General features: G+C 37.9%; 2 protein-coding genes across 6 annotated transcripts in view; one reads left to right on the top strand and one right to left on the bottom strand.

Moving 5' to 3' along the window:
- Positions 1–23,465, top strand: part of KBTBD2 (kelch repeat and BTB domain containing 2) — a 330,011-nt gene that overhangs the window by 7,931 nt on the left and 298,615 nt on the right. The window lies entirely within an intron of this gene.
- Positions 1–23,465, bottom strand: part of BBS9 (Bardet-Biedl syndrome 9) — a 259,751-nt gene that overhangs the window by 36,443 nt on the left and 199,843 nt on the right. Inside the window, exon 23 of one of the 5 annotated variants that reach the window (XM_062625492.1) lies at positions 13,692–14,072. The exons of the other annotated variants lie outside the window; for them this stretch is intronic. Within the exon in view, the coding sequence (XP_062481476.1) occupies positions 14,062–14,072 (11 nt within the window). The 3' untranslated portion in view covers positions 13,692–14,061. Of the gene's footprint in view, positions 1–13,691; positions 14,073–23,465 lie in introns of those variants that run through there. 5 annotated transcript variants of the gene reach the window in all.

The following is a 23,465-nucleotide window of genomic DNA, read 5'->3' as shown; positions in this document are numbered from 1 at the left end:
ACAAGCTTCCCCAAGATCAAATGAATAAGTAAAGGTGGCCAAGCTGTCTCTAACCTGGAAGAATGAAATGCCAGAGCAGGCAAGCCATCAACCGTCTATCTGCAGTATTTCCTAAATGCCTAATATACCTCTATATACAATATCACCTAATTGAAATACTATAACAATAATTGGTTCTTCCTGTACTTAGACAAGAATGAACATTATACACAGAAAATGGAAAGGGACACTAAAACCAAACATCAACGACAAGGGAGGAATAGTCAATGGAAACATGATGCATGTACTGAATACTAATAACTTGAGCTATTGTGGCTTAAGGAGAAGGGTACTGAAGTTTCCCCTTGGTTAGCAAAAGCTGCTGCAAAAGTAGGAAAGGATTATTTTCAAACAGATTCATCTTTAATAACAACTACATGAACATAACAGGAAAAAATTCTGCAGATTCAGATTGTTCAATTAAACCTTAAAATGACTACAAGTTCTTCAAGAATTAGCAAATTATGTATCCTAAAGAGTTGACAATATCTCCTCACTTTAAAACTAGGGGGAGGAAAACTGAAAGTGACTAAATGCACCCACCTTTATCCAATCTTTGGTGAATACACCAGAAACATCTTTTGCTGATGCCTATAAAGGATGTGTAATCGATCTTAAAAATTAGTATTGTCCAAGAATGTCAACAACAGAAATCATCAACATTATTAAACAGAATGTGAACTTAAATAATTTATTTGAAATTAACTCCAGCCATCTTGAAAATACCAAAGATGCTTTTGTGAATACAGTGCCCCCCTTCCAGTCTTCCACAGGAAAATACAGCTACTGTTGGTATCTACAGTCTTGACAGTATGGATAATCACACTCAGATAAGATCATGCTGTCTGAGCACTGCAAAATTACATAGTTCTGTAGTCTGCTACATGCTTTTCATTACATGCACAAAGACAGAGTAAGCTGAAAATCTGAACCAATATAGCCCTCTCTTTTACAGCAATCTACCTGGCAGGCTCATGCCACATTTTCTCTGGATTATCCAAACCAAATTTTCAGCTAAACCCCAGAGTTTGATAAGTAGACTTGAATATGAACTTTATGATAACATTTTAGGGCTCTTGTTTAAAAACCAGCAAAGTAAGTACGATATAGGGGGGGGGGGGGGGGGGGGAGGAAGGGGAACCCCCCAAATATACAGTTTTTTAATATATCTATTGTTTATTTACAGTTTTCCTATATTCCAATTTGCCTATTTCCCAAAAAACTCTATTAAGGAGTTTATGCTTTCATAGGATCTTGGCTACCCTAAATTTAGAATAAAAAAGTTATCATGGATGAAAAAACAACTGCATCAAAACTAAATTATTACAATGAACAGTTATTATATTTGGCCTGGCATGTCACGTTTTTATGTTTTCCCTCCAGCCTTCCTAATCCTGCTTCAGAACATAAAGCAGAAAAATCACACATTTTTTTTGCACTATTTTTTCACTGACTAAATATGGGACAGCACACTAAAAAGTTAAAAACACGAACCAGTAATGCATCCTTCAAAGGTGGGCACTCGCAGTAGAGCAGTTACATTTCCTTACAGCACTGGCTCTTGATTCAGTGGTATTTGAAAGAAAAAATAATGCTGTTTTATATTTTATGGTTCCTGGAAAGCTTCCTAGGATAACTTCTCATGAATGACACTTCATTTAGTAAAAGACCAAACTTTCTCACAGTAGTTTCACAATGCACAATGAGAATGATGCTGAGATTGCAGAAGCCTGAGCTAGTAAATCTGCACAGTGCTACAGAGTACCGTGTGTCTTAAACAGAGTGGTCTACTTAACACAGTGGCTGTGGGAGTAGCATAACTGTCTTCACATGCCACTTTCGCTTTTGGAGTGAAAGTGGGGTTTTTGTTCATTAATATAAAAAAGTCATCCTATTCTATCCACATGATGAAATTTTCTCAAATATGCCTCAAATAAACCTCATGTTACCACCACAGAAGTGGAGCAGCAATCCACAGACAGGATTAGCTACATGCATCTGGGATCACTCTGGAAAGTTGAAGCAATTAAGCAAAAAGGTTTGAAGACAAAAGAGTCCACTAGCACTTTCTACACCTTATGAAGGAGTATTTTTTGCACCCTGGTGGCACACTCTGCCCTCATCTTAATTCCAGGAGATCCTTCAACAAGACACCCATCCAATTTTGGTTTATGTGCTTTACTTCTCAATCTTAAATAAACTCACTCTTTCTTAAGCATCCCTACATACACAAGCACTCTGGAAACAATTCAGTGCAATCCTTTTCCTTTCCTCTGCCTCCACAGAGAATTCCGCAAGCCACAGTTTTAAAGAAAACACAGTTTATGAGTCAAAAAGACTGTTTGGGAAAATACAGAGTAGATGACAGATTTGTAATACAATATGGAACGTGCATGTGTGTACGAAGGGGCATACAGGTTAAATTATTGCCTGATGGATTTCCCATGGCAGTGAAATATAGGCAGTCATTCTGACCTTTTCAAAGTTGTTCATTGGAATTCTGGTGGTGAAAAACAATCACTAAAAATTATTTTCTGCAATAAACAGATGGCTCACCTTTGCAAAGGAGCTCTCAAGTGTTCAAGGGCATGGATAATGACTCCCGTATTCCTTATGTCCAACCTGCTGGTCATGAGGTAAGGAAAAAGCAGAAATAACTGGAGCGACCATAACTCTGACTAGACTCTTGCTTTTAGACAGCCTTTTGGGTGCAGAACAGGTACGCGTAATTTATGACAGCTATTAGCAGAATAATTTTGAACACTACAGAGAAGCAAACGGACCTATGGTGCTCATGTATGCTGCGTCATCTAAAACTCTAAGTCAGTAAAAATCAGTCCAAGAAAGTAATACATTTTTATTGGACACATCTTTTGGGAGTTTTGCCTGAGTAGCATTACTTCTTTTTGGCCTGAGCAGAAAGCCAAAATTTAGCATCCTTAGGGTATTTCTACTACAAAGGAAAAAATGAGAAAGTCACATTATTCCTTTGAAGTGACTTTTCACTAACATGGTTATTTGCCTTTCACTCAGGATTGGGCCTGATCTTAGCTCCCTCTTTGCTTTCCTCTGAGGCTGTGTTTTCACAATGTTGTGTCCTGCTATTCTCCGCAGGCTCAGTTTCTTTCATATATTTCCACAGAGGCCAGGTTGGACAGGACTTGGAGCAACGTAGTGAAAGGGGTTGGAACTGGATGACCTTTAAGGTCCCTTCAACCCAAACCAGTTTGGATTCTATGAGAGGGAAGGCTTACCAGGAGTTCTGATGGGCATGTCTGTGCAGATGCGGCACCAAGGACAACACACAAGCTTGCCAAGGCTTCTCAGTGCTCTTTGGGACTGCTGGCTTGTGCCACCTCATTGCCACTGCTGGTGCCATCAACACAAGAGTAAAGCTTCCTGTGCTGAAGTCACATTCCCTTACTGTCTGGGACATAGAGGTGAACAATGTTCAGGAAGGCTCCTCTGTCCACGTATGTTTTACTGAGAGTTAACATTAAGTGGTAAAATATGTCTATATTTTGGGTAGAAACAGTTTCAGTCTCTCACTCCCTCAGCTGATTCCACAGAAGTTTTACTGCTTCTTACTCTGAATAAAGTCTTAAATTGCAATGTAATAGTAGTGTCATTTAAAAAAACAACAAAGTGATGGGTCTGGGATTTAAGTTTTTGATTGGATTCAGAGAAAACATCGTTGAGGAACTGTTCTAATGTAACAGGTTTGGAAGCAAAATCAAGAGAAATAAAATTATCCTAAATTCACAAAAATAAAATTGCATATTTACTGCTTGCTCTGCACCACACAGCTACAAACTACAGCACTTGCTGTCAATGAATGATGCCCACAGCCCAGACTGAAATTACAACAGACAACCCAACCGTGGAAGATGCTTTCTGTCTTCAGAGATGTTCACTGAAGCTCAGACCTTCTCACAATAAAGACTTGAAAACACTGCAGCAGTTTGTAGCTCCTACCCAAATACCATGATTTCACTCAAATTTAGTGAAATCTTGACCTATCAAGGAGGGTGTTTGGGGATTTTACAGGAGGTGACAGATTACATATATCTTATTTTGAAATTAATGCTATTTACTTTTTATGTTTAGTATCAGTAATATATTTTTCCAGATTCTATGTGATTAATGTACATGTATTTATACACATGCACAGAAGCAACATTTTGATCATGCTGCTTTGAAGTAGGGAAAAAAAAAAAACCACAACTTTTTTTTAAGCAATCACTACCCTTTTGATGTGGCTCTGGTACAAGATTACTTAACTAATCAACTAATCATTTCATTTTAATGATGCAATGAAAATACCACAAGGCTGTCCTTAGAGTCCTAATTACTACTAAAGGGATCTAAGGGGGTACTTTAAAATATACTCATCCTGTACTCTGTACACCATAAATTCAATTAGCAAGCTATATGTTCATAGTTCTATTAATATACTTTAGAGAAATACTTCATTAGTGACATGTATACTAAATACTTCATTCCTCTTTGTACCAGTTGCTACCCTAATTATGATTTATTCCGGTGATTAATTTTAAGACTCTGATGTAATGCAAGATTACTTTTAGTAGCAAACAGAAGTAAGATTTAACAGTAGATATATTTATCATTCTCAAGAAGTTAATAGTCTATCTTCAATAAAAAAACATTCCCCTTTTCCAGGGAGCAAATGCCCAAGTTAGATACAACAGCAAAATTTTAACCATGGTACTGCTCAGATTTCTTGCTTTATTGTCCCAGCTGAAGTGTTTTTCTGTGTACTATCCCATGTCTCCCTCATTTTTAGATTTCAGTGGTATTTAATTTTAAAAGGCTCTACATAAAAGGACAAGTTTAAACATTCTAAATAATGAAATTAGATCCTTAGGAATTTTGGAGGCAATTAGGAAGAGAACAGTGCCCCAAATACGGAGTTTTATAGGCTTGGTCTAAATTCTTCTCTGAGGAATTGTTAAAATAATTGTCTTCCTTCCAGGAGGAGCTTGAATATGCTGTTAAAATTCAACAGGCTTATTATTAGCTATAACATTCAAGATCAACGTTAACAACTAAAGTATTCAAGACTGACATTCTTAAAGTAGCTTTTCCTTTTCTGAGTCCTTCTTTCAACCTGTCAAAGAGAGAAAACATGGGGTTTTGTTCATTTCACTGGAAGTGCACAGAAGCTGCATTTCACTGTCCACCATCACAGATTTCTTTTTCTATTACCTTCTATTTATAAATGAAAACAGATGAATGCAAGTCTATAGAATTATGGCTTCCTTTATTCTAGTGGCAAAAAAGTTTATACGTAATTGGCACATAATTTTATCCAGTGGTTTAAACTTCTTCTTGAAGCTGAGAAAGGAACCACTTTGTTTAAGAACCTGATGGTTTCATTTCAGTGCAATCCATCATATTTTCTGATGCTAGTAAATGCCGACTGACTAAGCAGCACTGACCTACTGCACTGCTTGGTGCTCAGGAGAGCTTCCCAGTTTCAGTCTCAAGCCTAAAATGCACACCAGTACAATGGACCAAGGCAAACAGTGGCTTATCAATAATAGAGAAAGGGTGCTTTAAGAAGATGGAGCCCAAATTGTCCTTTTGCATTAATGGTAACAGGAAATGGAATTCCATTTAATGTAAAGCAGAACTCTGCTCCATTATGCCAATACAGTATTAATGAAAAGTACCTCTCTACATATTTCACAGTTATATTTCAAGTTTATTTGAGGTATATATTAGAGCTTAACGCTTTGGTTTCCTGCCAGCACTCAGATGGCAAAAACTGCTTTGTATTTTCATTAAGTTATTTCTGGGTCAAACAATTAATTATCAGTCCTTTTACATGCTTCATGAGCAATTAATAAATGCCAATTCTGAAAGATGACTGACAAATATATGGCAGCTCAGTATGCTTTTGAGACAGTAATAAAGTAAAAGGTAAACATGAAATGTCCTCCACACTAGCTCCAGAACACAGGCCAGGTCTTCAGCTCAAGTGAAATCAGCACTAGTCCATTGACTTCAGTAGAATGGCACTGATTTTACATGCAATGAGGTTTGGCTTTTTCGTAAAGATACTAGCTCTTTCAAAGCATGAAACCATTATAATATATAACACACTAATAATGTTCTTGTTTCATCTGTAACCAGTTTCACTGTAACCTAGCAATTGACTTCATTACATTACATAGGATCCAGCTCACTTAATGATAATCATGCAAAAATTAGGCATCCACTTTGTTATAATAAAATAGACTTTGACAGATAATGGAGAAAGGAATTCACAACCAGAGAGTAATCCTCTGCTTTATGTAAGACATCCGTCTCAGAGGGAGATGATTTTAATCCCATCCTACTTTTCTTCATCTCCTCAAGCCTAAGTAGCTAGCAGTGCTCACGCATCCAGCTTTGAAACCATCATTGTGAAAAGCTGTTGATTTGGCTACAGATTTCTTTTTCTGCAGTTTACCTGGAGCTGAAAGACGAATTAATCACAGAACAGGATATACGTAAGTAGCTGATTCTTTCCTACATTATGAACAAACTAACACTGATCAAGTCTTCTCTTTTTAAAACCTATGTGGAACTGCACGAGTTGAAAATAGTCAGGATGTGCAGCACTAATGTTTTTCAACACACCACAAAGATAAGTCCCTTTAAGATCACAAAGCAGTACTGTTTCCATCTTAAAATACAATGTACTCCAACACTGAAAGAATAAAATGGGAACAGATTATAAAATACAATCCAGTCATTAGCCTGAAGTTCTTTACATCACGACGAGATCATACGGAATCACTTTGCCCTTTTTAATCTCTCTTGCCATTCAAAAGAAATGAGTTTGGGAAAATTTTAGTGGATGAATACATTTGTGTGGATGGATACAAAAATCCCACTTTTCAAGGCACTTAAGTCATTCAGCCAAGGACACCCTCTTTTATAATGCACACCTTGTTGTGTGCTGTAACTCGCACAAAAATATTATTCATACAAAGTTAGTAATAACATACTTTTAGCATTATGATAATAAACATTGTTAACAAATGTTCTATAGTTGGCAAGGACACTGCTCCACCTTACGCTAGCTATTAGCCTTGCAGAATAAAGTTTCACTTCCTAAATAGATAAAATAAAAATTAAATCCAGCCCGTTTTAGAGTTCTTTTTGTAACACTACCTGGATATGAAAATCGCTACAGAAGCATTTAAGTTGTTCTGTAACATTTGTTACAGAACAAATGAAGGTTAGAACTCATAAAGAAGTTTTCCACAGTCTTTTTAAACTGGAAAATGCAAATTTGCACACTCAGAAACGGGAACAGAGGATGTCAAAAATACCTCCAGGTAGGATATTAACTTGGAAAGAGAGAGTCTTCAGCTCATGTGCTAGATTCCACTGTTTTCCCAGATACCCAGGCATTCTCTTCCTATCAGTCTATTGGCTCCTTGGAGGTAACTGACTCACTTTGTGCAACCATTTCATTTTGGGTAACTAAAATTCACTGAAGCAAGGATGTGAAGTCAAAAATCTCCACTTCGTATTCTGTTTTTTAGTACAGAAAGAAACTGAGAACTGTCTTGCAACCCAGCTCTGGCTGTCATGAACAAGCTAAAATCCCAGGTAAAATAGAATACCCTGAAGCACTCAAAACCTTTCAAAATGTCAACTCAGACAGATTTAATGGCTACTACTGCTCTTTTCATTCTAGCCACATCATTAACAAAAATCTGCCTAACCCTTTGCAGCATTTGGACAAGTAGCCAACAAGTAGAAATACATGACTATGAACACTGATACTCACTTCACCTCATACCATTAATACAAATGGCCAATGGGATTCACTGCCACAAGAGGAAGAGTTTAACATAATTTCCAGATACATTAGTCTGTCTAAAATCAAAATATTGAGAAAATTATGTGAAGATTAAGATTTATCAATAGGATTATTCTTCTGTGTAAAGCTACTGAAAAGGTAAAGGCTCTTTTGGTCTAACACCAGGTTCTTTGTACTTTAGTCTACAAGGATGCCAGAGAGTGACTTTTCTTCACGGACTGTAGCGACAGGACAAGGGGCAATGGGCTCAAACTTAAACAAGGGAGATTTAGGTTAGATATAAGGAAGTTCTTCACTATCAGGGTGGTGAGGCACACTGGCACAGATTGATGAAGGAAGATGTGAATGCTCCATCCCCAGCAGTGTTCAAGGGGATTGGAGCAACCTGGTTTAATGGAAGGTGTCCCTGCACGTGGCAGGGGCTTGGAACTAGGTAATCTTCAGGTCCTTTTCAATCCTAACCATTCTATGATTCTGCTGCTAGCAAGAATCCTCCATGACTGCTTCAGTCTCATCTTCCATCACTCAACCTTTAGTTGTTTTTAGAATTCATGTATTATTTGGCTGCACTTTACAGTAGATGATGAATCATATCTGCTTCTCTTTCTTACCACACTGTATCCAGGCTACAGGGAAAAAAAGATTAGCCAGAAGTGCAGATCACAGCATCAAAAGAGTAAGTGTCTTGTACTGCTTTTATCAGAAATATTACACGTAACACACAATTGAGCAGGTCACATTAGGAAAGAAAGCTTATTTCAGGAAAATAAAAAACAGTGGGTTTAAGTCAGGGAGCTTTGAATGTTGCTTAATAATCACTGTAAGCTCAGATGGCTCCCTACATGCAAGTGATTCTGTGAGTCATCATCCTAATTATTCAACTTTAAATACTTGAAAATCTTGCACAGATACACTTACATGCACTGAAGTGCATAAACCCAGCAATGTGATCAATAGAACAAGATGGGAGCCTCTTGGCTTGTCATCACACACCCAGATTAAAAATACTGCAGTTACCATTTGAACTCTGCAACAGAGATGGCTAAGTCATCCTCCCCTGCCTGTACCTTCATAAAGAGGTGATAATTCCAGCACTCAACAATGCTCCACAAAGGAAGTTCCAAAAATACCACCATGGGCTTGTACATCACTGCCTAACACAGGATATGCTTAATGCCTGTCAGTGTACCCGTCTTCCATTAACACCTTCCTTTAACTGCTCAGTTTACTAGCCCATGATTCATTTCTGTCAGAAAAATACTTTGAAATTTTCTAAAATTATTCAAATTACCATTATAACTGGCACCAGCCTAACCCACATTCACTTTTTCCACAGCTAACTGCAAGCATCAGATGGGATTTAGAAGTCCTACATTTCTGGATAGAGCTATGAAAAATATCACACTTTGCTGTGACTTTAACTGGATTCCTGGTTTCATTCCGCACAAAGTTTGTGCTCTGGCTAAGATGAGCCACAGCACTTTCCTTTGCCAGGTTCCCATTCAGCACCTTCAATTCCTACGAAGTTGACAGCACTTTGATTTTCAACTTCACATCACCCCAGCAAAACATGTAGGAGGCTTGGGAATAGTTGCTGGTTGTTCCCTTTCTTTCTCATGAAAATGATAATGCCACGTCACTGTGGCTGCTTTGCAGTCCTGGATGTTATCAAGAGCTTTCTGGATTTTTTCCATTGTGCTTGTTTTGCCTTATTGGAAGAGCACAAACAGAAACTCTGTCTTGAAGGTGAACAGCTCTGCTGTGAAGCCTCTGACCCCTTCCAGCAATTTCTGTAAGAAGTTAAACATTCACATTTGCTTTTCTGAAGTCATTCACTAGCCTTTCTATAAGGAAAAATAAATCTTCTTCACTAATGACCACTAATCATCATACTGGGTTGAAAAAAAAATGTCTCAAATCCATTTTTCCTTTGATTTTGTCTTTGGGGAATTGGCTCCAGTTAATACATAGCACACCCCTGCCTTGGCTAACCAGCATTGGCTGGAGGTGATTTATCCGACTGCCATTACCTAGGTAATTTGCCATGTATCATTACACCGTTGACCAGTGATTTGGGAGTCCCAGCAGTATCCCTGGGATGTAAAACTAGTGAGAACCTACTATATGAAAGCTGGAGTTATTATACTGCTCCTCTCTGAGCTATTTAAGCTACTTTTAGGAGACCCTGGAGCTTGCTCCTTGAAGTGCAGTATTTATTTTTCATGACAGTTGCAGACTTAAAAGCTCAGGGCCTGATCCAAAGACTCTTGTAGTCAATGGCAAACTTTCTACTGATTGCCTTTGCATCGAGGCTTCACACACTATGTGCAGAAGTTATAGCCACAATAGGACCCTGTTTTAAAGACACAAATGATAGTTCATGAGGGATGAGCCTTTACACTTACCCCTATTGCTGCTAACAGCTGAGAAGAGGAAGAATAATGCTGCAGATTAGTTATATTGCCAATTCACAAGTTCATAGGAAGCAAGAAGACCCCTGATTCAAGTCCTCAATTTTACAGTTTGGAAAATGTTTGGTCTCTTGTTCATTCTCTTTCACACACAGGATTCACTGGGGGGGACTCATTAAAATGTCCTTTCCCTTCTAACTGTTCAGGATTTTTGTGGATGGAGTAATTTCTACACAAAGTTTGCAACTATCGGTTGTTTGGAAAGTTCTTTGCATGAAGGAGGGAACAAAATCCCCAAACAAGACCATAATACAGCTAAATCACTCCTTTTACTTCAATATTAAAGCTGCTTTAGGGTTTATGACCCAGAGAAAGTTTGTCTCATTACCAAAAGGGAATGAATTTACACCTTGAAAAGACTACTTAGAGTACAGACTGTCATCAGATTGATGGTGCTTCTAAGTAGCTAGAATGGAGCAATGACATATACTGAAGGCTATCTTAATCATACATAACTAATAGTTTAGAGATTAAACATATTAATATACAGATGAACCTGGTTTTAAAATACTAAATAGGAATTCTCCTTCTCTGTGTCAGAAATGGTACAAACAAATCCTTTTAAGACCAAGCATGCAAAGGTCTTTTTTTCTAATATAGAGAACACAACCTGAAAAACTAAAAGCACTTTTACAGCTAAAGACAAAAAAGAACAACAATAAAAGCTTATGAAAAGGTAACTTGCCTTCACACCCGCCACCCCCCTCCAACCAGGAAAAAAAAAACATTTAAAAACAGAATAGAGTAAAATTATTAATGAACTGAATTACGCAGATTTTGATTTTTCACATAACAGAATGAAAGCAACCTCCTAAAACATCTATAGCGCCTATTTCCAGACCACGCATCCTCCTGGCCTTCCTCTTGACTCCAAAGCTAGCTGTAGGATCTTTCAACTGGAATATCCTTGTTTCACACCTGCCTTACAACAGGGACATATGTTTAAGTTATTACATTATGCACATGTTCATATGACCTGCCAGGAGTCAAGGTTTCTGATCTGTAAAGAAAACAATGGCTTCCTATTACCAGTTAAGCAGTATATTGTGCGTATGAGTGCGCTACAGCACAACTGCTGGGAAATTATATGCACCACATATACTCCTTTGACCAGTGCCAATATTTTCCCCTGTGTCTAGCTTTTACACTCTACTTGTACAAACTCTTCTGAGGATTCCTCTACCTTATTCATGCCATAAACCAGACCTAAGCACACCTTGGCCACAGCAGCTGCCCACAACCCTTTCTGAAGAATTCCACAGAGAGGTCGGCTCTGCTTGTTAAGACATTTAAGGTGTCTGCTGTATTTAAGTCAAGCTTAAAAAAAAGTAAAATTGAATGGAGTCTAGTAAGAGAGAACAATTCCATGTAAATGAAAAACATGTGCAAATGTTCAATAGGTCAACTATGTAAAAACGTGTTATATACTGTGTTTATAGGTATTTTATTCACAGACAAGGTTGGCATTACGTTTTTATTGATATCCTGGTGAAAAGCATGTTAATCTAAGGGTTGCAACCCCCTTTTCTCTGCATTTTAATACAGACCTCAAAACGGTATAGTAACGTACAATTATTTTCCAAACATTAACTTGCACTTAATTTACATGATATTTTAACTGTAAATCACTTCTGACTTTGTATCCAGATTTATTTGCAGGTGACCCACAAATATCTGCCATTCCTATTCATATGATGTATGAACATTTCTTAACTTCAAAGCTGAGATTACAGATCCAAAATCAGAATCCAATATTACACTGCAGGCTCATCTTCAGTTCAAAGTGACATTTTACTGCAACTGATTAGACAATCTGATCCAAATAATACAGTGTCACGTTTCGTTGTGCCTGGGAACATCCCAAATTTGGCCAAAAGAAAGTAGGCTAAGTCTAAACATGAATGCCCAAAGATAAAAGCTATCACATAGCAAAGACCTTGAGGGTACAGAAAATCTATTGACAGCAAAAAAACAACTACAGGAGGAAATTCGTGCCTGCAAATAGTATTTACTTTCAGTGAAACTAATAATATGATTGTGAATAAATATGATTTAGGCATGGTAGTATACTGAGGCCTCTATTTCTTGATTCATTGTAAGGTGGTTTTGACCATACTGCACTCAACAGACTTGCTGAGGAGCTTCAGTCACCTCGTGAAATCCTATGCAACCTGGTTTTAGATCTGTTAGACTTTGGACTTTTCTAACCATGTATCTGAAAGCAATTCAAATTTACATAGTTCTGGAACTGTACCAATTCAGCACATTATGTCTATATTGGCTCCTAAAAAATCATCCCAATTCAGTACAGCGTGTAGCATCACAGAATGGTTTGGTTTGGAAGGGCCCTCAATGATCATCCAGTTCCAACCCCTTGCCATGGGCAGGGACACCTTGCACTAGAGCAGGTTCCTCAAAGCCCTGTCCATAGGGACATAGTAATCAGTCAGGTACTGCTAGGTACCAGTAATGTCAGTACAACACACAGGATTCACTTATCACCTCAGCAACTGTCCTCATCCAGCTATACCACTAATGCATTTAAGGAACTAGAAGTAGTATAGGGAACACATGAGCAACTATGGCAGGAAGTTGTTAGGTGCTGGGCTCACGACTCACAAATGTGCTTTCCATTTACACCTGGTCCAGCCAGAGCCTGTAGACCAGAAAAAGCCTTTGATTAAGGCTGGGAGGTGTGACTGTAGAATACAGAAAACCATTTGTAGGTTATGTCCTTTCTCAGGCACCATTTAAGAAGCAACCATGGATACTGGACTTACAGAATTTTTATTATACTTTAAATCAATACTCATGCATGATACAAAGGGTCAAATTCAATGAGATATGCTATCTATACTCCTACCTATAATAAACGCATTTAATACATAGGTATTAATTATATTGTAGGTTATAAACCTACAATATAAACCTATGTGCAATATATATTAACTAGAGGAACAATATTGCTCAATTTTGTTTTCCATTTACTAGCTTTAGACTTGAAACAAGATTTTCCTCTAAATACAAACAAATCAAATGAAAATAAAAGAATCCTTCACTCACAGAAAATACCATACTGTGCAGTTAAAGGTCCTCTTTTGCAATTGATATGCATAAGAAGAAAATCTTAGCACCAAGTACAGATAATTTTCAAACCACTCCTTTATTTTTTCATGGATAACATCGGACATTCAATGAATGTTCAAAGAGAGAGGGATACAGAAAACTGGGAAAGCTGAAGTTAAGGCTATGTTAAGACTATTATGCCTATGCATAATTAATTCCATTTGTAACATGTTTCTATGTTCAAATAATATAATTTTCAAAGATATAAAAAGGATGTTGACCTACACCCTTTCAGGAAACAGCAGAATCCTCAATAAAAAGACATAGGCTGCACAAATTAATTAGAATTAAAAGGCCAAATTTGGGGCTAAAGAGGTGCTGGAAATACTCCACTAATTTGAAGAGTGAAAAGAGAAGATGACAAACCCTCTGATTCTCACCAAATGATGTTAACTCCACCATTTCCATAAGCAGACACTTCAGGTTCTATGTCAATATTCAACTCATTTCAAATCCTTTTTTCAGTCACTGATTACTCCACTGAAAAAGATATCTACACATCTAAGCATGAACCCACATGTCCATGAGAGTATATTCAGAATTTTAAATGGCAGCATTTATGACACTGATCTGAGAACATTTATTTCAAAACGCATCTAGAAGAAAAGAAAAATTATGTGGATTAATATGTTGCCTTTTAAAACTGCTATTAAGGGTAATTATTTGCCATTATAAATTATTTTTGTAAAATCTTACCACAGGAATTACCTGTTAAAAGATATGTTTCTACTGAACATATCCAGATTTTCCATGGTAAATCCTAAAAAATCATCCCTCTGCTTCCTCCTCATACCTACTTCAAAGAGAACTTACTTATCTAGTGTGCTAATTTTTTAAACCATGGTTAACCTCTACTACAAGAACTGAATAATAAATCTGTATTCCCTGCTGCTTCTTCCATCTTTCCAGGGTTTAAAACACTGTTCCATCCCATAAACACAATAAAGTATACACACGTGTACACAGCCCTTTTCTATGTTTTTCATATCAAATCAGTAGCTGCCAAGTAAAACCAAAAAAGACCCATCCTGCAGAAGCTACTGAAACTACCCTCAAGAGAGTATTAGGCATGTGATGCATCTGGAGGATGGGGAAGACAAAGGACAGAGATTTCAAGAGGAGAAAAATGACAAAAAGGAGAAGATTAATTGGATTAGGAAGGTAATCCCCATATCTCCAACACACATTTCCCACATCCATGCCCACTCTTCCATTCTAACTGGTTTTGACCTTCAAACAATCATTATCTATATTTGATGAGACTATCTTCTAAGACACAGTTACTTTCTGCTTGGCCATGATTTCTTCCGCCTTTATAACCTGAACTTCCAAACTCCTTATCAAGACCAATTTGAGTACCACACAGGTAAAATTTAATGACATGTTATACATGAACTCAAATCTGATAATTTAGGAAATAGTTGTCACGGATGAGATGGATCAATTATAAGACAACTAAATACCTACAGTTAAGCAGCCAGAGCTGCTTAATTTCATTCTACACAAACATATGAAATGCTACATAAAAACAGATAACTATTTTAAATATTACAAAACTCCTCCTAACAGAATTCAGTTTGAACAAATACCATGCCCAAGATGAATAATCAACCTTCTACTGATACATGCTTCATTAAATGAGCACCCCAGTGTAATCTGCTACACAGAAAGGCACTTGCAAAAAGAATTTCAATGAGCGTCACCATCCAATGAACATGAATCTGAAATTTGAAATGCAAGAGACATTTCAACAGAGGAGCAAAGACATTAAATACTGCCACTGAGGAGAGGATGATATATATAGAAGAGAAATACAAAAAAAAAAAAGAAGTTGGTGGAATTTTTTAGACAGAATGAAAACAATGTAAAATTGCGATAGACAATGGGAAGAGTCACATAGCTCAATCACATGGAGCAGGATTCGATACAGGGCATATTATTCAAAGCAATGTTCTGAAGACTGAAATTTCACAATCTTACTTCCTTGGGTTTGATCTGAACTAGATTTTCAAAAGCAATTAAAAGCAACTCTGCTCTTTCTGAACAAAACACCCAAACCTCATTTTACTCTTGAAAACACACTAGTTCTTGAAACAAGCATTTAAACCATACACATTTTATTTCTTACAATTTCCATTCAACTTATTTATATGGAGAATGGGTGAACTGCAAGAATTTTTGGTAGCCTTATCAGAAGATATAAAAAAGTACAGATACTGGGAATAGGAAATCTTATAATGAAAAGCATGATACAGCTCAAAACCCTAAAACCAAACTGTGCTCCCTACCATCTGGCTTTCTTTTGCATGATTTTATGTCCATAATAATAAATAAGTCAGGTTTAGGAGTGCCAGTTTATTAAGTATTTAAAAATGGCTAAGCTACAGCAGCTGCCTGGATCTCACAGCATGTCCAAATAGACCAAATGTTCCCTGTTGGTAACAGTATATTCAAATACAAGTATTACAATTATGGATTGATACTAATAAACACAAGGTTTAATTTTAAATGGGGCTTAAAAATCCATTTCCTTCCTTTACCATTTCCTATTTATTTTTTAGCTACTGAATATTCCTGGACAGTTAGCAAAAATCTTAAACATTTCATCACTTTGCAGCACTGTTGAAGGCTTTGGATGTAACAGTACAATATTTCTGAATTAAAGTTACTTTTCTGGAATCAAGTAAGAAAATACATACCATGTCTGTATATTTTTCTTTTCAAACTTTCATTTTAGTTCATGCCTTACAGTTTCAGCTCACCAATTCCTATCATCTGCACCAAGGCTGACAGTAAAAGAACAGGCTTTTAATGTCACCACTCCTACTTCTTACTCTCTCAATTAGACTTTTTGGTCTTAGCAGCCTATGAAGATGATTGAAAAGAAAGTATTTTTCATCTGGATTTAATTTATAAAATGTGTAAACTCCATTTCCGATATGAGGCAATGTTCCCAACCAGCTAATTAGGATGTTTGACCCTTTGGGTAGTCATTTGGATTAGGGCACTAGGAATTTTATTGCTTTAAAGGAAATCTCTAGGTAGCAGAAGGACAATTGAATTGTTAATAAAACTTGCTTTAGAGAACCATTGCACATCAGGTGCAGCATGGAGAAGGAAAAGAAGTTAACTATAGAGCTGTAGAGCTATGAGTGCTCTTGGTTAAGAGTCAGCAGCTGTAGACAGCTCTCACAGTCTATTTATCAGGTTGGTTAGGTCTTGTCATTTAGAGTCCATGACTGTGATTGTATTGTAAAAACTAACTTTGTTTCCAGTTGCTTGGACGTGAAGCAAGGCAGCCATGGAAAAAAAAGCTCATGGAAAAGAACAGCTGCATACGACCACCTTAATGACTGATAGAGGACGAGGCCTATTGTATACATACTACAGATATAAAAAGACATAAGAACTACATGCAAATCTCATAAAATATTCCAATGTTGACTAGCCCTTCTCAAAATTAGAAACAACATCGGACAAAGGTGAGGCTAATTTTGGAGACCTAAACAACCTATGGAAAAGATGATCTCTGTCTTCTGCCCACAGGAAGACCGAACGCAACCCAGTATAACGACTTTGAGCTGTATGCTGCAATATGCATTCTAGTATTTGGCATGAAAATGTAATTTTTATGCCAAAGATTTTTGCTGTGACATAAGGATGACAAAATACTTCAAGCCAAAAAGAAAGAAGTCTGCTTTTAAAAAAAACATTTTAATCATCTGGAATTTTGGAAAAGAATTTTCCAATCCAAAACACAGCCTGAATCAAAACTAAGTTGACTAAAACAAATTTTTCTTTTTCTCCAAGAATCGTAGAATAGTTTAGGTCAGAAAAGACCTTTAAGATCAGCAAGTCCAACCATTAAGCTAGGTCCACCACTATACCAGCTCCACAAGTGCCACATCTACACATCTTTTAAATGCTTCATGGAATGGTTACTCCTCCAATTTCCTGGAAAAGCCTGTTCCAATGGCTGACAACCCTTTCGATGAAGAAATTTTTCCTAATATTCAACCTAGATCTCCATTGTTCAGAGTCCATTTCCTCAAGTCCTATTGCTCTTTATATGGGAGTAGAGACCAACACCCATCTCACTACAACCTCCTTCCAGGTAGCTGTAGAGAGCGATTAGGTCTCCCCAAACCTCCACTTTTCCAGACCAAACCATCTCCATTCCTCTCACGAGACTTGTTCTGAAGACCCTTCACCAGCTCTGTTGCCCTTCTCTGGCTCCGCTCCAGCATCTCAATGTCTCTCTTGTACTGAGGGACCCAGAACTGAACACAGGATTCAAGGTACGGTCTCACCAGTGCTGCAGGGGAAGATCACTCTCCTAGTCTTACTGCCCACACTATTGCTGATACAGGCTAGGATGCTGTTGGCCCCCTCGGACCTCTGGGCACACTGCTGGCTCATACTCAGCCAACCACTGACCAACACCCCAGGCCCATTTCCAATGGGCAGCTTTCCAGCCACTCTTCCCCACGCCCGTAGTGTTGCATGGGGTTGTTGTGGCCCAAGTGCAGGACCCAGCACTGAATCATCTCCCCTCAGATTACGAGGGCTTCATTCTGCTCCCCATCCCTGTCTTCCAGCTTGGAGAGCTGGGTACCCAGAATAAAACTGGTTTTAATACTAAAGACTGAGGCAAAGACAGCACTAAGTAGCTCAGCCTTTGTCACTACTTCTGTCCAAAGATTCCTCTCCCCCTTTGAGACAAGTGTACCCCATCCATTGCCAGCAGGCCTGCTGGTGTGTGAACTGACCCATGAGACACTACCAAAACTGCTTTTCAGATTTGTGCTGAATTTGTTACGATTTACTACTAGAAATTCAAAAGTTAGGGGCATAAATACATAGGAAGCTATTTGCAACTAACAATGGGTATAAATGATCACTGAAACTATTCATGGATTTCACAGCATCCAAGAAAGAAACTGATCTGAACTAGTTTATCACTTTTCTATTCTGTGGAATGTTATCAAAAGCAATAAATTTTTAAAATAGACATTTTGCAAGTTTTGGTTTCCTCTATAACAAATTTCAATAAGCCAAAGTTTTCTATAGATTCCATATATCATTTTACAAAGTCTGAGAAAGAGGGATTTGTTATCCCAAACTAGTAAATCTAGGATAGTCAGAATCAGACTGTATAGGAAAGAATCACCTAAGTAATAAGCAATTTCCTGAGTTAAGACACTATTTTTCAAGTTCTGAGTAGTTTTACTTGATGCTATTTCAACAAAGAAAGTTGATGGGGCTCCCTGAAGCACTTGCAGCTACTCAGCTCCCCATCAGAAATGCTCACCTTTTCCAGAGCAGCCTACAGTCTGCTTCCTTAACCTATTCCAGACAAAACAAGTGAGGTTAACCTAAAAATTTAAATGGGAGGGTTTTGCTAAGCAAGGTCATTTTGTCTGAAGCAGTTTAGACAGAATTCAGCAATTAGCTCCACTCAGGAGTCTAAATTGTTGCTAATCTCTGACAGGGTGGGGGGAAAGAGAGGGAAGAGGGAGACAATCTGTGGAAAGGTTACGGATTATTTCTTTTACTGACAAGCAAAACACAAAACACCGGATGTCTGTGACCTAAAGCATTAGACAATTGCACTTGTGAGTTTTATAATGCGTATTGCAGGGAATAGAAATCTTTGGGAATTAAAGCCTGTCTGGATTGGTTAAATCATCAGATGCAAAGTGTTAGAATTGCTGGCCTTGTTTCCCTGTTTAATCTCTTGCTGAGGGAGCCCCCAAGGCACTCTTTAATTGTGTTTATACAGCAAAGCAATGATATATCACATGTGGCAGTACAAAAATATTTTCATGCTGATTATATAGGTTTGTGTAGCTCTGATTAAGGTACTTCTGTTTTAACTTTACAGCTGGATTTTCACATTTACATGTGAAATTCTAACTGAACACTTGCAGGATTTGCACTCACCTAATTAAAGAATATTAGCAAAAAATTACATCTGGTTTGGTTTCATTCTAATTGCATTTCTTTTACATGATTATATTTAAATAGAATTCCATTCAGATGTTTACTTGTATTTATTGCACGTACCTTCACAAACAAAAGCAAGCCTGTTTCCTTGGTGATCACCCATGCAAGCGGCAGACTACCTAAGATTAACTGTAAACCCAAGACCTAATTGTACATCTCTCTTAAGAAAAGCAGCTTGCAATCGTTTTGTATTTTACTCAGCTGTTGCTGCAACACTGCACACTGTCCAAGCACAAATAGTATCAGATACAGTCTTTAATCATAGCAGATTCAATTCTCAAGAGTAGTTAGAGTCACATGTAAACTACCACATGAAAAAAAAACCAAACTTTTCTTTTGTAAAGTCTGGCAGATGTCAACCAAACTGCAGCTCCCACAACGTAACTAGTCTGAAGAAAGAAAATTTGTCGGGTTTAACTGCTATAAACAGTCTCCATACACAGCAATGCAAGCAAGGAAAAGACAGCTCAAACCTCAAAAGCGAAGACAATCCCTCATTCCTAAAAAAAATCTCAGGTCTTGTTTGAAATTGCAGCTAACAGAGTTCTGTAAAATCTTGTTTATATATATTTTACAAAAAATATATCCACTCTTATATAGGAACTGCATGTATAAATGTTTACAGGTACCCTAATGCTATGTACTACAGAAGTAAACTGCAACTTCAGTTCAGCAGTGTTAAGGATTTGCTTAATCTATTCTGAATGTGGGTTATAATGATCATCACACTAGATTTTTTATATTGTTTAGTATGTGTAACAGCTTTGCTGAATGGAAGTATTTTCTTAAGATACAGCTGGGTAGCAGACAAGTATGTAGCAAGTGATTCAGGCACAGAATCACTCAAGTGCTTTGGGTTGGAAGGGACCTTAAAGTTCATCTAGTTCCAACCCCCTGTCATGGGCAGGGACACCCTCCGCTAGACACGTTCCTGTATGTCAGGTCTCAAATAAGCTGCAGATTTATTTATTTTTTTTTCACTTTTAAAATATGTTAAGTAAAATTAATGATCCACAAACAAGCCAACATGAAACTTTTCTGTTCAAATGATCCCACACAGCCTGTGCAGAGACCTCCAAAACCTGACATCAGTTTTACGCACGACACATGCTAGACACAAAAGTAGAAAGTCAACAGTTAATCCAAATCGGTTTGCACTGGTTTCTGCCACTGCCAATACACATTTGAAATCAGATGTGTCTGTCTGCATGTATACCCGGTGCCTAACAGGACATATCATAGTCTTTGCACACTATTTTCAAAAGCAGTTTAATAAAGGTAAATAAGCCAGTGACTCTTTTAAAAAAAGAAACAGCACTCAGTGCTCAAATTCCATTACATTTCAAAGGAATTCAAGAGCTCAACTCCCTTAAGGTCTTTAATGTATGTTAGCTACATACCATTTATCAAAACAGGAACTATTTGATCCCCACTTGTGTAAAAAAAAGATGGGCACCAAGAGGCAGCTTCAGCATCTTAAAGTCAGTGATTTACATATATCAATTTAACCTTATATATGGTGCCTCCACAGTCATTACCTAATAACTACTTTATTGCTTCCTGACAGGGGCCTCCTTCACTGCACCGCAGCCATTAAATAATACACTCAGGTTCCAACATCTCTTCCACATCACAGGTCTATCACTGCATCACTCATCAAGCAGTGGTAAGAGTTCAGAAAAAAGCTGATGACTAGACCAGGTATGATTTACCTTTCCAAAAGAACTCAGGAAAATTTTCACACAGCGCTGCTAACTCAACTGGATGCACCCAAACCACCTCTTAGAAACTGACTTCATTAAAAATTTCCTTAACACCACACACTGCCTTTGAGGAGGTATTTGAAAAGTAGATGCTCAGATGTTTTTCAAGATACCTTCCTGAAGTCACGGATGGCTCTTCATTGCCATCTAGGCAATTTTTCATTCTTCAACTTGGCAATTCTTCTTACACTCTGTAGTAAAGGCAACTGTCCTTCTTATCACTCAGTGACAGCATGTAATATTTAACACAAAAGGGAAAAATACAAACATACAAGGCAACTACTCCCTCAGTATAGATCAGCAAGAACAAAACTAACAGCAGAACATAGAGGCTGACCTCATGTTGTTTTGTAACATAAGCACTTTCCACCCAAAGGGCAAAAGTCAAGGAGGGTTTGATTGTGGAGTCAAAATAGTCTTACCACTCTGTTATTTTAACCTCCCTTTCCTCCTCCTGATTATTCCACTCAACATAACCTACAGCCTTTAGTGATAAACCTGCTGGCACACAATTTATAGAGAAACAACACTTGACTCTCTCTCAGCTACTTATCTTTTTTAAGCAGTCAAAAGAAAAACCCCTACTATATATAGTGACTCCTTGGTGTCTAGCCTTCCCCACCACCCTTGTGTTTTTGTATGTGCATTGGACACAAAGGTTTTAAGCAGCAGACAGACAGCAGTTCACTTTCGCAAGAGGACATAACTTTTTTCTTCACAGAGCTGAAGGCAGCTGGTAATGCGTGGTTGATCACGAAAAGTAACCATGAAGGGATGGTAAGATCATGTATCATTGCCTGTACTGAAGAACCCAAGGCCCTTAAGTTTATGCCGCTACTTGAGAATTGGTATGTACTTGCATGGGGTTCAAACAAAACATAGCTTATTCCTTTGTGAGAATAAATTAGGTCAATAACATTTTCATAACTAAGTAAGCAGCAAAGGGGAAGCAAAAAATTACTAGGCAACAAAATGACTTTTCTATTGTTACCAACCTGAGATTAATAACATAACTGATGCATGGAGAAAATCAAAACAGTAAGAGGATGTTAAAGGGAAAAAATATGGATTTATACATCTTCAAAATATCTAAGAACGAAAAATATCAACAAAAAAGCATAAAAGAATTATATCAACCAATTCCAACTGTGGGTTCTGCATGCTTACACACGGATTACATACGAACCCAGAGGAACCTAACCTGATTTTTGTGTAACATGTTGAGTTTGCAGAACTGAAATTTATTAAATCATTCCTTTGCTTTTTATTCTAATAGGAAAATGTATCATATTTTATTTAGAAACTTTCATTAGAATACTCTTAGAAGCTACGAATGATATTACTATTTTATTCTACAGTAAAAAAAAAAGTCTTGAAGAAAATACTTTTTTTCTTAATTTAAACAAGCTTTTAATCAGTAACTCCCCCATGGTTTCAAAACCCAACTTGTTCACAATCTATGGACTACATATGGTGACTACTGAAGCTGACCATTAAAAAATAAATAAATCAAATTAAGTGTACTTGAGAAAGATGTTGGCCTTCTGAGACCATGCCAAGTGCAAGGTCCTACACCTGGGTCAGAGCAATCCCAGGCACAGCTACAGGTTGGGCAAAGAAGAGATTCAAAGCAGCCCTGCAGAGAAGGACTTGGGGGTGTTGGTTGATGAGAAAATGAACATGGGCAGGCAGTGTGCGCTCGCAGCCCAGAAAGCCAACCGTATCCTGGGCTGCATCAAAAGAAGCATGACCAGCAGGTTGAAGATGATCCTGCCCCTCTACTCTGCTCTCGTGAGACCTCACCTGGAGTATTGTGTGCAGTTCTGGTGTCCTCAACATAAAAAGGACATGGAACTGTTGGAACAAGTCCAGAGGAGGGCCACAAGGATGATCAGGGGACTGGAGCACCTCCTGTATGAAGACAGGCTGAGAAAGTTGGGGCTGTTCAGCCTGGAGAAGAGAAACTGTGTGGAGACCTCATAGCAGCCTTCCAGTATCTGAAGGGGGCCTATAGGGATGCTGGGGAGGGACTTTCCATTAGGGACTGTAGTGACAGGACAAAGGCTAATGGGTTCAAACTTAAACAGGGGAAGTTTAGATTGGATGTAAGGAGGAAGTTCTTAACTGTAAGGGTGGTGAGGCACTGGACTGGTTTGCCCAAGGGAGTTGTGAATGCTCCATCCCTGGCGGTGTTCAAGGCCAGGTTGGACAGAGCCTTGG

Source organism: Pezoporus occidentalis, unplaced genomic scaffold, assembly GCF_034315485.1.
Source record: "Pezoporus occidentalis ecotype Australia unplaced genomic scaffold, CSIRO_AGI_Poc_V1 ctg28, whole genome shotgun sequence".
Classification (NCBI taxonomy): domain Eukaryota; kingdom Metazoa; phylum Chordata; class Aves; order Psittaciformes; family Psittacidae; genus Pezoporus; species Pezoporus occidentalis.
The sequence above is the reverse complement of the archived record's forward strand: the minus strand, read 5'-3'. Positions and strand labels throughout refer to the sequence as shown.